This window comes from Micromys minutus, assembly GCF_963924665.1.
Source record: "Micromys minutus genome assembly, chromosome: 29".
Classification (NCBI taxonomy): Eukaryota; Metazoa; Chordata; class Mammalia; order Rodentia; family Muridae; genus Micromys; species Micromys minutus.
Genome location: NC_137964.1, coordinates 33,962,434 through 33,975,727, shown reverse-complemented (window position 1 = coordinate 33,975,727; position 13,294 = coordinate 33,962,434). Strand labels below are relative to the sequence as shown.

The window sequence follows — 13,294 nt, the reverse complement described above, 5'->3', positions numbered from 1 at the left end:
TACCTGACTTCCATTCCCAGTACCCACATGGTAGCTTACAACCCTCTAACTCTAGTTCCAAGGGAACTGATGCCCTCTTCAGGCCTCTGAGGGCACCAGGCATACAAAGCTTTCACAAGCATGCCTGAGGCTAAACAATAGTACAGATAAAATAATGAAATCATTACATGGTTTTTAAACAATAATAATAGTAATAATCCGGGGCCAGCGTACCAGGCCACCAGCATCTCTACAAGAAGCCTCAGAAAGCTTTCATCCCACCATCCATCCCCCCACCCAGTACCCAGGCCCTACACCAGAGAGGCTGCGATGCACACGGGGAGGGGGAGGCTGCACGGTACCCACAGGCAGCTGGGAAAACGGGGCGTCTTCCAGCTCCGACTGTGGCTCCTGTGTCTGGTGCAAGGCATCCACAGCTATGGGGAAGCAAACAAGCCAGGCGCTGATGGCGTCGCCGGTGTCTGCTGGGAGCCTGCTGGGGTGGCAAAGGCCCCGCTGCTCAGAGGAACTCGCTTCAAGTAAAAGCCATCGGCCATGAGCCCATGTTCAAGTGGGAAGGTGGTAAGGAGAGAAACCGAGAAGCAGGTCCCCATCCAGCCAAGGCAGAGTGAGTTCCCCAGGATGCAAGTGAAGGCACACCCCACTGTGAACCCCGATGGTTCTCCCTACCGAGAACATTTGCATCTGAAGTCTGGGGGTCCCCACCCAGGAGGTAAGGTGGGGATGTCTTCACACCTTTACCCAGTTATGATTTCTCTCACACACTGCTCTGTATGAGGGACTGTGTGACACACTGGGGACCCTGGGGTGAGCTAACCTGAGATCTGTCCAGGTGAAGCTCACAGTCCAGCGGGGAAGCCCGCTTTGTGCGAACGCAGTCGCAGAGGAGGGGGAGGAGCTTTTCTCTCCACGGCGGTCTGTGTTCTAACTTTTTGTTCCAGGAATTGCAAGCATGAGGCGAAACGTCGATCTTTCCCTGCAGGCACCTTGAATTCCAGAGTCCGTGCGTGTCCCGCATGCGTTCCTGCGTGGGGACCCTGAGAGCTCAGCCTCCCCTCAAATCAGCAGCCAGGAAGACGCAAGGCCCCGCCCACCTCGGTGACTGATGGAGCGCTGAGGATGGCGCTTTGCTGACACCCTGTGGCCGGTGTGGGAAATGACTCCCAGAAGGCTGGGAAGAGGGGCGGACAAGTCCTTGGAGACCCGAGAGGTGGTATGTGGGGTTCCAGGACAAGTAGGGGATGAAAGAAGGGAAGGGAAGGTGGTGGACAGATCACACCTTACACTGACAAAGAGGGGAGGGGGCAGGGACTAAGACCAGCCACCAAGTCCTTGACTCCAGGCCCAAGAGAGCCTATGTCCTGCTGGATTTCACACACCAGGTCCCTGCCCTGTCCATGGAAGCCACGCCCGATGTTCACAGAGTCTCAGATGGCCTCATGGGCTGGTGAGACCTTTACCCCTTCCTCCCGAGCCTAGGCAACCCCACCTGACCTGGGATGCCTCAGGAGACCAAGAAGCCACTCACAAAGATGTCACTCGTCACTCGGCTGAGCCTTCCTCCTGGGACACCTGCTCCTGAAAGCCAATCTCCATGAAGTGAGGATGCCAACACACCAAGGACCATCCACCTGGGTGTGCCCAAGAGGACAATGGCTGCTGATGCGCAGCCAGCAGCATCTTCAGCCATGTGAGTACTTTTCTGCGGGAAGCCAGGCTTGACAACCCATCTGAGAGTAGCTGACCCATTGTGTGCTCCCAAAGTTCTGGATCTTCAAACAAAAAAGAAAGAAAACATTGTGAAAGCTGTTACCACTTACACTCCTAATCTCTCAGGACCCACTCAGCCAAGCTTCTAGAGCTCCTCATGTGTGCACGGTGGGTAGGGGTGCCGGCTTACCATGCCTCTCGCTTGCCCCTCCATTAATCGCCCCCTGGAAAATTCCACATCTCCCCACCTCTTTAAACTTTGCCACTTAGGATGCCCCCAACTGGCCTAGGGGTGGCTCTTTTCTCTAGCCACCACCCTGTGATTTGGGGGGGCAGTGGCAAGGGGGTGCCTGGGACAGAGAACTAGGTGAGTGTTTCTGTTTGATTGAAGCCTTGACAGGTCAGGCTGTCACTGTCAGTTCCTCCCACTGGCTGCAGGACGTCTGTTCCAACAGTCTGCTGTCCTCAGCGTTCTTCCGGCTTCCTCGGGTGATAAACCTTGGTGTGGTGTGTCAGGGCGATGTAGTAAAATACATACTAAAAAAGATTTGTGCCTTGGCTCAGACAGGCTAGGTCATCCAACAATGGACCCTCCCAAAGCGGATATAGAGAACCCAGGGGCCGTTCAGTCAATGAAGCCAGATGCCAGGAAGTCCCAGGATAGCTCTGCGGGAGGTTCCCGTGGAGGGACTGATGTCCAGTCTACACAACAAGGCTGAAGACACTGGAGACTGGTATCCACACAGGACAAGCAACAGCAGCAGGTACGCTGTCTCGGGCTGGAGCAGAGGCAGGTGGACCCACCCGTCTCCCAACAGTAGATCTTTTTATATACAAGTTGGAAGGTGCTGCTTCTCCGGGACGGCCATTACCCTCAGTCACTCTTCCTGGCCAGCTCCTCGCAGACTCACACAGAGCACGTCCCACAGAGGATTCCAACCCTGCAAAGCTGACAGCGAGACCAACAGTCACACAGGATGTGTGTGTGTTTGTGTCTGTTTCCCCTTCTCATAAGGACACTTCATGTTGGATTAGGGGGCCCAACTCTAGGACCATTTCATTATATCTGGTCCAACAACATCCAAAGGATATCCCCCCTCACCCACCCTCCTTGTTCTGAGCTCCTGAGGGCTGGTTTGCAAGTCATGAATGAGGCGGCTCAATCAATAATAATCACCTCGGTTCAACTCCCAATCTTGTTTAGTCCTAGGAAAAAAGTGGACCCTTGGTAGAGGCTGTTGAAGAATTAGCAAGAAACAGAAGCTATTAACATTGTATTGTATTGTATTGTATTGTAACATTGTATTTATCCCCTTGTGGGTGGGTCTAGGGGGCCTCCCACAGCTCAGCTGCTGTAAGTAACACTCCTCCACACACACAGTGTGGACACACACATCCCCATACACACAAGTGCAGAGAGGTGATTTGGGGCTGTGGAGCCAGAGAGATGCACACAGCGGCTAAAGCACCAGATGCTTTTGCAGAGGACCTGGGTTTGATTCTCAGCATCCACAAGGTGGTCCCCAACCATCTGTAATCCCAGTTTGGGGGGTTCCAGTGGCCTCTTGGATCCAGTACCAAGTATGCATGAGATACATATGTGTGTATACAGAAAAAATGCTCATACACATAACATGAAATAAATCTAAAAACATTTTTAACATAAAAGAGCAAGATCTAGAGCAGGGTGCTAAAGTCATGAATCTGGTCTTGGGGGTGGGGGGGGGTGAGCAACATCTCTGCCACAGTCAGCTCAGCCCCTTCTGCACAATCCGTTCTCCTCAGTGCTCTGCCCTGTCGTCTTTCCAAAAGTGACTCCTTTGTCCAGAGATGGCTGCCAGCCTGTGGAACTGACTTCTTGCTTTTTACGTAGCCAGCTTCTGGTATTTTGTTACAGCAACAGGGCACAAACTGATACACTTTGTTGGTTTCCTGTTTTTCCGTGTTTGGGGCAGGGATGGGGCTTCTAAAGAACCTTTAGATGGACAAGAGTGTCCAAGCTGTCCTTCGAGGTTGTCCTTGGAGGTTGTCACCCCTGCCTACAAAGTAGAAGTTTGATAACAACAGGGCAGAGCAGGCAAGCCACAAGCAGACCCTGTGTGGAGTTCTTCGGTGCACTGCAGGCCAGCAGCTGCCCAGAGTGAAAATAAATTAAAAAGGGAAAAGCTGGGTCTTACCATATTCAACACAAGAAATCACTTTCAGAAAAAGCAAGAGCATCATGCTGAGAGCAAAGCTTTGAAACACCCAGGGGTGTTGGAGACCAGCCAGGTTTGTGTCCTGGGGTTAGGGAGACGCTCTTAAGGGCTGTGCAAACCATGGGTCAGGGGAAGCTTGAGGCTTGAGTATGTTAAATTGTTAAATGATATTTATTCGGCGCTATCAGAAGGGAGGTGAGGAGAGTTAAGCCCCAGCATTCACCTCACTTCGTAAGCTACAGAAGGGAAGAATCCAGGAAACACCTGCACATGCCCGAAGCTTCCATCCCTGCTGCTTACCCCTCATGAGAACAGCATGATTCTGAGAGGTTGCCTGGGGTAAGTCCTATGAATGAGGCCTTTGCAGCCTCCCTCCTGGGTTGTGATCTTGTAGCCTAGCCACATGAGACCAAACCAACCCCAGGACAGAGCAGGGAGCAGGAAACCTGGGCACACGTGTACCAAGATGTTGTGGACACTGCAGGATAGATACAGAGCAAACCAAAAATCAGCTGCCCACTCTTGGATGATGACAGAGCTGTGGGGGCAGCAGAAGGCACCTGTCACTCCAAGATGTCCTGCGCATGCTGTGCGAGGTCCAGACCAGCCATACTGGCTACTTAGAAGGTTAATCAAATAGACAACTGCTCAGGGGGGTTACTGGTGTGCTCTTGGTCACACAGCTATGGAGTGGCAGAGCTATAAGATTCAACGGAGTCTTATTATCTCCCTCTCTCCTCCTCCTCCCCACCCCTCTCCTCCATCTCTCTCCCCTCATCTTCCTCTTCCCCTTTTTCTTCTTTACCTTCTCTCCCCCTCCTTCCCTCTCCCTCTCTTCCTCCCCTCCCTCTTCCCCTCTTCTTTCCCTCCCCTTGCCTCCTCCTCCTCCTCCTCCTCCTCCTCCTTCTTCTTCTTCTTCTTCTTCTCTCTCTCTCTCTCTCTCTCTCTCTCTCTCTCTCTCTCTCTCTCTCTCACACACACACACACACACACACACACAAGCACACACATGCGCCCCAGGCACACCATGGATAAAAGACATACAGCAAACAAGTTGCAAGCCACACTTTATTCACTCTGGGTGTCAGGAGGCCCCCGGGGTGGTGGGCCTGGACCCTGGGGAAGGGAGAGTCAGGGCTCTAGCTGGAGGGGTGGAAGGCACCTCGCTGGTGCCACTGCATGTCACGGATGCGGCGCACAGACTGCACCTGGGGGTGGGGGGCCCCGAAGTCGCTGTTGTCCTTGTAATCCCCTTTCTCCAGCAGGTACTGCAGCCCACGGTAGCCGGGGTACTGGTACCCAACCCACCTGCAGGCAGAGGTGGCGGAGAGACATGGTGAGGCAAAAGAAGCGAGTTGGGGTGTCCCAGCACCCACATTCAGAGCCTTGACCAGGCAGGGTGTCAGTGACTCTCAACGTCTTGATGAAATGACAAGCTTCTCCAGCCCAGGCAGAGGGTCCTGACCAACACACTCTGACACCTCCACCCCTGCCCTGTAGTCCTGTGCTCTGCTGTGGCACATGGCCAAATTCCACCACAGAGAACAGGAGGTCCTCAAAGGTCCCCTCTCTCCACACAGTTTTTCTGTCATGCAATTCCAACTCTGCCTTCAGATCTCAGCTCAAGAGTCTGAGGGAAGCCCCTCAGGTTTGTGTGGAGCCCTAAACAATTGGGTGACAATTGTCCCTCTGGAGGGCTGACTACACAAAGAGCTAGGCCCCATCTGCCTTCAAATATGGAGCACCTGACCCAGTGTGAGGCACTTGGCAGAGATGGGTGGACAAAAAACAGCCAAGGGCAGATGCTTGGCTGTACAGAGAGTTTTATACCGATGAGATTTGACAGACCCTAGGAAGCCAGGGCACGTGCTCAAGCCAGCTCTGCTGGAGCCCAACACAATGGTGTGAAGCATCCCCTAATTCCTGTGGTGCAAACAGCCAGTAGGGCTGACTACAAGCTGACACTGGTTAGGGAACCCTATTCCCAAAAGACTGATCACTGCCCTCTGTTCCCTCAAAGGCTTCTGGGACCACAGGATTCAGAAACGGCGGTGACCAGAGGGCAGGACACATGGAGGGAAGGTGGGCAGTGGGCTGGGGACCCTTAGAGCATGGGCTGCCTGGAGCAGCCCACACAGAGAGGGCTGAATGCACGGGACTGTGTGATAACCCAGGAATGACCAGGCCACACCCCACACCCCCATACCCCTAGCCCACTCCCAGTTTCAGGGTGCTCTGCTGTTTCTTAATAAACTGCCTTTTCTAACACACACACACACACACACACACACACACACACACACGAGTCAACCCACAGGAGTGTGTAGTGTGTACTGTTCCTCCGTGTCTGTGAGCATGATCTGAGGTATGTGTCCAACCTTGACAGACAGGTGTGTGTGGTGAGTTCACACATGTAAGGGGAACACATCTGTGTGCTCTCAGCAGCCACACAAGGACACTGGCCGTCACACTCAGTCACTGTCCTCTTCATTCCCTCAGTACAGGGTCTCTCACTTAATCTGGAGCTAAACTAGTATCCAGCAAGCCACAGCCATCCTCCTGTCCCTACATTCCACATCACCTTGGTGGCAGGTGTGTGTGTGCAGCCACACCTGGCCTGACAGGTGTGTACATGTGCAGTCACACCTGGCCTGACAGGTGTGTACACATGTGCAGTCACACCTGGCCTGACATGTGTGTACATGTGCAGTCACACCTGACCTGACAGATATACATGTGCAGTCACACCTGGCCTGACAGGTGTGTACACATGTGCAGTCACACCTGGCCTGACAGATGTGTACACATGTGCAGCCACACCTGACCTGACAGATGTGTACACATGTGCAGCCACACCAGGCCTTTTACTTGGGTGTTGGGGATTCGAACTCAAGTGTTCATGCTTATGCAACAGCACTCTTAACTTCAAAGTCCTCTGGGTGAGTCCTTATCCTTGATGTATTGCCATCACCCTGCTATGGAGACAGTCATTCGCTGTGCTGCTCCCGTGTGTGTGTGTGTGTGTGTGTGTGTGTGTGTGTGTGTGTGTGTGTGTACATGTTTGTGTACTTGTGTGTGCACTTGTGTGTACATGTTTGTGTATCTGTGTGTGCATGTGCACATGTGTGTGAGTGTGTGTGCATGCATTTGTATGTTCCCAGAACGTTCCTCGCAGCTGATTAAAGCTCAGCAGCAGAACTGTGGGTACAGAATACCAGCTGAATGCAGCACCCCAGCACACATTGCCTGAGGATCCACCTAGGACTTCACGTGCACTCTGGTTCACAGTGCTACAGGCTGGAGGCCAAGCTCACGTCAAAGAGGAATTCCTCCTTGAATCTGTTTGCAGGCTCAGGAGTCTGCAGCGGCTGAAGCTCTGCCTCCTCCCCATGAGCTAAAAACATTCTTTTTGTGGCACCTGATGCCTCTGTCCATTTAGGTGACACCGGGGGACAGGACGAGGACACAGCCCAGGACAGAACTTCCCACAGCCTACAGGCTGGAGATTCCCACCAGACGGTCTGAGGATGGGTGGAAGACAAAGCGAGCCCCCCTGCTCAATGAGCTCAGGACAGAACAGGACATCCCCCGCCCCGCGCTGAGGTCTGGGGTCACACTCACGTGCCGCTCTGCACGCGCACAGAAGACACCTTTTCCTGGTATCCGTGGGCGTGGAAGCTGGGCACATCATCATCTACAATCTCCATCTTCTTTCCGGTGAAGTTGGGGTTCTCGTATAAGATGATCTTGTGCTCTTGGCTGTCCTGTGGACAGAGGGGGATGGGTGAAGCCATGGAATCCCCCTCCCATTCTGTCCCACCCTCCACCCACCTCTGCCAATATGTCCGCCTCCAGGTTGGACACGGGCCCTGGCTGGTGACTGGATGCCTACAGAGCAATTGTCATGGGACAGACAACCTCAGATCCTGTGCTCAGGAGGCATTTGATTCTGAGACTCCAGGTTCCCTCCCTCGACCTCCACTTCCTACTTCATAAATAGCAGCCATGACTCAGTATCTGCCTGCACACAGGCAAGCATGCAAGCTGCAGGGCCTCCCAACATCTCCAGACCTTCTGCCCTAGTAACCTACTGCCCCAGTGAAGTTTTTCTTAGTTTATTATTCCATCCACTCAGCAGTTCATATACCATGTGACACAGGACAGAACTGAGGCTCAGAGAGGCCAAGTCACTCGCCCAAAATCACACAGCTGAGAAGAACAGAGTCAGCACAAGAGCCCGTGTCTGGGGGAGGCCCAGTCTTCAAAGAACTCCGGGAGGTGCAAGTCTGGCTTTGGAAGGTTTAGGCACAAAACTGAGCACTTGCTGAGTCTTTTCCCTATTCAACAGTTAACGTGCTAGTAAGAATAAGTAAGGGTCAGAGACAGACCAGAAGCTCATACTGGCTGAGTTTTGACCAAAGGCTAATGCATTTTCCCCTCCCTCCTAGCCCTCGAATTTCTTTAATATTCAGGATTGCTAACTGAGCCTGCCACTAAGGGACATGGCCCACAAGACAATGCAGTTGTCCTAGGAATGGATCCCCTGGAGTTGGGCTAGGAAGGAGGGTATCTCTGCCAGCAAGAACTCAAGTCCATTCTCCAGATTAGCAAACAGAGGCTCAAGGAGGCCAAATGCCACAACGGTGGTCCTTTGTCAATCATAACAGCGTAATGTGTGTTGTTAATGTCCTGGGCCCTGCTGCTCCGGCTCCATGATACAGGAGAAAGCGGAAAGATGCACAGGGGCTTACCACTTTGATGGGCCTCAGAGAACTCAGGGAGTCTGTCCTCCGGCTGCTGGTCCAGGAGTCCCATCGTGGATACTCACCCTTTTCAAACACAAACTGCTCACCCTTGCAATTAGCCTGCTCGTAGCCCACCCAGCTGCAAGACACAAGGAAGGGCTAGTGAGCTCCTCTGCAGACGTCCTGCAGTGGGGCCGTGGTGACTCAACCCAGCTGCACTGGCCCCATCTAAGCCAAGGTTAAAATTGGGGGCAGGTGGATGAATCTTTGCTAAGTGATTCCTTCCTAATACTGAACGCATACTTTCAGCAAGGAGCAAGAATTAATTTTTCTCCTGGAATACCTGCACTGAGGAATTCCTAAGTTCAAAACCTATCTGGTCTAAGTAATGGGACAGCGCATGCACGCACGCGCGCGCGCGCGCACACACACACACACACAAAGGAAAAGGGAAATTTTAAAGTTAGCTTACAAAATGACATTCTGATAAAGTGTTAATGTATATAAAATAGTTTATAAAACAGTTATGAGGAGAGATGGCTCAGTGGTTAAAAGCACCATTGGATGCTCTTCCAGAGGTCCTGAGTTCAATTCCCACATGGTGGCTCACAACCATCTGTAATGGGATCTGATGCCCTCTTCTGGTGTGTCTGAAGACAGTGACAGTGATCATAGACATTAAGTGAGTAAATAAATATTTTTTTTAAAAAAACAGTTTTAAAGGGCATGAGATTTAGCTCAGTGATGGGGGTTTGCTTTACATAGGCAAGGCCATGGGTTCCACCCTCAGTAACCCCCCCTCAACATACACACACATGCACACACACACACACACACACACACACACCTGATCAAACACACAAAAACTTATTTTCAATATTAAGATTGTGTTTCAGAAATTCTCCCACCAAATGGTAAAGGCGAATGAGACCAGGAGTTCTGTCCGAAGGCTTAAGACCGAAGCTCTCCTGAGGCACAGCCTGGTTCCCTGCGCATGCTAAAGATGGCATCTGCTCAGACACAAGGGTCGCCCTCAGCAAACTCCCCCCAAACCTGCCTGGTGTGGGATTCCTGAACCACCAGACATACTGGCCTACTGACTCCCTGGAGCCACTGGCACCCCAAACTCACATTTACTGAGAAGTGCCGACAAGAGCCACAACTGCCCTCATCTACCCCCCTGCATGGTGACAGGACAGGTAACCCCATAAATGCAGCCCTGCTCTCTTGAGCAGACACCAGGCCTGAGGTCTGATGACCAAGGGGACGAAAAGAGAAACCTAGAATCACAGAAGGAAGTCTATGGCCAGACACCACAGAGCCTGGAAGTTGCCTAAGTGGGATTTGAACCCAGCTCTCTGCCTTCTAAGCACAAACGCCCTCTAGGCTACCAGACCCCAAATCTTGCCCCCATTGCTGCACAACCGAGGAGCACAGGACAGTCAGATGGCCCTATTTGGCACCCTGACTGCCAGGCTCTGACAGCCCTAGGCTAGGTGAGACCACCCAGATACTCACGGTCCAGCCTGCACCAGGACGGAGCCCGCCTTCTCCATTCCGGTCTCCTTCAGGTTGGGGCAGGGCCCGCTGAGCTCGTGGGAATGGCCCTGAAAGTTCTCCTGTTCGAAGATGATGATCTGAGAACGGGAATTGTTGAACAGGAGGTGAGCAGGCTCACAGACCCTCTGGACTGCAGGCCTCTCTCTGCCTGAGTCAGAAGAGGCATAAAGGGTGAGTAAGGGCCTGAGACCTCCAGCCTCAGTTTCCCTGTTGGTACGATGGCAGGTACGGTGGCCAGTGCTGGAGATGAACTTAGAGCCACCCCACGTGGCCAGCAGCTTCTATGCCCCTAAGCAATGCCGTGGCTCCCTGTAAGTACATTAATTAGGGCACCGGCTACAGGTCAGAACTGGGCAGTGGCCTGGACTTGTGCAATGTAGCAAAGACAAGTGGACAGTATTCAGACCGAGCGTGCACACCAGACCCGAGGGTTTGATAAAAGGTAGTCTCTGGTTCTGGGGTGCAGCACCCCATATTCCAGATGCCACTCAGCTCCCAGGAGGTGCCAAATCGAGAGGTACAAGAGTCCCCTCCAACAGACAACACACAAACCATCCGTGTGTCTCCTGTGAACCCACACATCCATGGGCCCTCAAGCCTCTACCCATGAAGGCCTTCAGGACTCCTGGAATCCATGAGTCTGATCTCAATAGAAACCCTCTCCTCGCCTCATCCCTGCCCTCCCATCAGCCCTTGGCAGGGGACCGGCAGAGACTCTGCTAATGAAAGGACCCACTCAAGGCCATTTGGCCATGAACTAAACATGGACAGAGTCAGTGTTCACAACTGCACTGAGAACAGGGAGCCTTCCCAGCCTCACATCTGTGTCCCTGGGAGATGGGAGGAGCCGGTCCTTGTTGAAGAAGTGGGCGGGGTGAGGGGTTGCCGCGGGGTCTGCAAGGTCAGCACTGGCTAGAGAAAGCACTTCTGGTTCCCAGGCCGGGGATTAGAGAGATCAAGGGAGCAAAGAGAGTGGCCAGGAGGACTCGGTCAGATTCCGTGGGCCCAGGTCAGCCTTCATGGTCACTGACCGCTCTGGCCACAGCAGAGAAAGACATGGGCTCCATCTGCACTGCTCTGTGTAGCCCTGGGAGGAATTGGGCTTTTCAGCTCCCTACTGGGTAAACCAGGAAAAGGTAGCGGCTTGCAGAGGCACTGAGAAGATGTAGACTTTGCAAGTGACCATTACCTGGCCTGGGATGTAAGAGCTTCCCCAGGAGTGGCCAGTGGGGAAGGGTCAGGTTCTCCATTAATTTGAGAAGCCCTGGGTCCCTCTAAATACTAATGATAATAACAATAATAATAATTATTAATTATAATTAAATTGATATAATAACTATTATTATTATTATTATTGTCATTAGAGTCAATATTCTTTCCTGTTGAGCAACTCATTAACCTTGTACTGCCTAGTACAGAAACCACTGGATGCTTGTCCCTGGGTGTGCAGTTGGCTCTAATGTGGGGTCTTCATAGGATGCGTGGATTTGAAGACAGGCAGACTTGGTGGACTATTTAACAACAGAGAATATGAAGATTAATCACCCATTCCCTTCTTTTTACAGATTCCATTGTGACTATTGAAAGACTTTAATTATGTGTGTGATTCATAGTATATGTGACATCGCCGTACATCTGCGACATCATAAAATGTGTATGACATCACTGCATATGTATGTGGTGGCACAGTATACTTATGACATCACAGCATGTGTGCATGTGACATCACAGTACCGAAGAGCTGTGTTCTGCAGACAACCACCCATTTTTCTTCACACTCACCCAATTCGCTGCCAACCTCAGGACCTTTGCACATGCTGTTTCCACTGCTCTGGATCCTCGCTATTCCCTCCCCCTACTTCCACATGGTTGCTCCCTCCGTTGACCCCAGTCACCTCCTGGACGGTGGGGATTCTCACTAAGCACTAAGCTGACACACCACTTCCTGTGTGCCTCAGCCCTAAGGCTCCCCCTAACCTACTTAATGTTTGATGCCTTTCACTCCACGAGGCTACAGTTCACCTGCTTGCTGACATCACATAAAGAAACTGAAGCCATGGGGATGGAACGAGGAGGAGGAGCTAGGCCAGACTGGTTGTGGCCAGCCTCTGAGGTTGGGATAAGTTCCACCCCCTCAGAAGTGTGGGAGTCTGAAAGCAAAGCAGACAGCCTGAGCTGCTCGGGGTGGGGACAACGACAACCCGTGCCTCTCCAGGTGGAGGCTAAGCCTGGTTTCTGAGACTGCACAACTGTTCTGTGTGTAACTCCCCATAGTGTAAGGCTGATGTTCAGAGATGTCAAGCCATCATCTGGGGTCACACAGCAGAGAGTGGGGCTAGAATCCTCTCCGATTTGCACCCAGTCTGTGCCCCAGTCTCGGGGAGTCCCACAGGCTTGTGTGGGGCAGCAGATAAGCAGGGAACTTGAACTGTAAAGTCTGAAGCTGATGCTGGACTTCAAAATAGGGGTGGGCATGGGGAATGAGCCCCAGGAATGCAGCAGGAGGAGACTGAAGTTCCGGGAGGAACAGGGTGGAGCAAGGGCACCAGGAGAAGCATATAGAGGTCACCTGCCACCCCCCCCAGCAGGATACCCACCTTAGGGTTAAGGGGCTGGGGCTTGCCCGCCTGTGTCTGGTGGTCTGAGGCCATGGTGGACTCTCTGGTGTCGAGGTGACCTGAAAGAAAGGCTGCGTGAGGACCTCGCTGGTCCTTAGCTTCAAGCTGTCTGAGGACTTCTGGGCCAACCCTGGTCCAGCCCTCGGTCCTCTTCTCTCTTGCCCAGTTTCAGATTGTTCTGGAAGCAGCCCTCTGGCCTCTGGCCTCACTGTCACTATGAATTCCAGCCCAGCTCTGAGCAGAAGAATCTCGCTCATGGATTCTCCCCCCACCCCAGACTCTGCGCTTTAGAGTCATGTTGAAAGGCTACCCTGCAACCACTTCCAGCTCGCCAAAATTTCTACCTTTAGGTGTTGGACTCGGTTGGTCTAGCCCAAGTGCTTGCTCTGCCATCCGGAAGCTAAAGAACCACTCCTAAGTCCCACCCACTCCTTGTGCCTCAGTTTACCACTGAGTACACCAG

General features: G+C 52.6%; 1 protein-coding gene across 1 annotated transcript; it reads right to left on the bottom strand.

Annotated features, from left to right (window-relative positions):
* Positions 1–5,047: 5,047 nt before the first annotated feature.
* On the bottom strand, positions 5,048–12,864 carry CRYBB2 (crystallin beta B2; the record flags this gene model as incomplete). The annotated part of the gene is made up of 5 exons (XM_080940497.1): positions 5,048–5,216; positions 7,530–7,672; positions 8,660–8,792; positions 10,172–10,290; positions 12,811–12,864. 5 exons carry the CDS (start codon positions 12,862–12,864, stop codon positions 5,048–5,050), a joined length of 618 nt encoding a protein of 205 aa, XP_080796623.1.
* Positions 12,865–13,294: the final 430 nt, after the last annotated feature.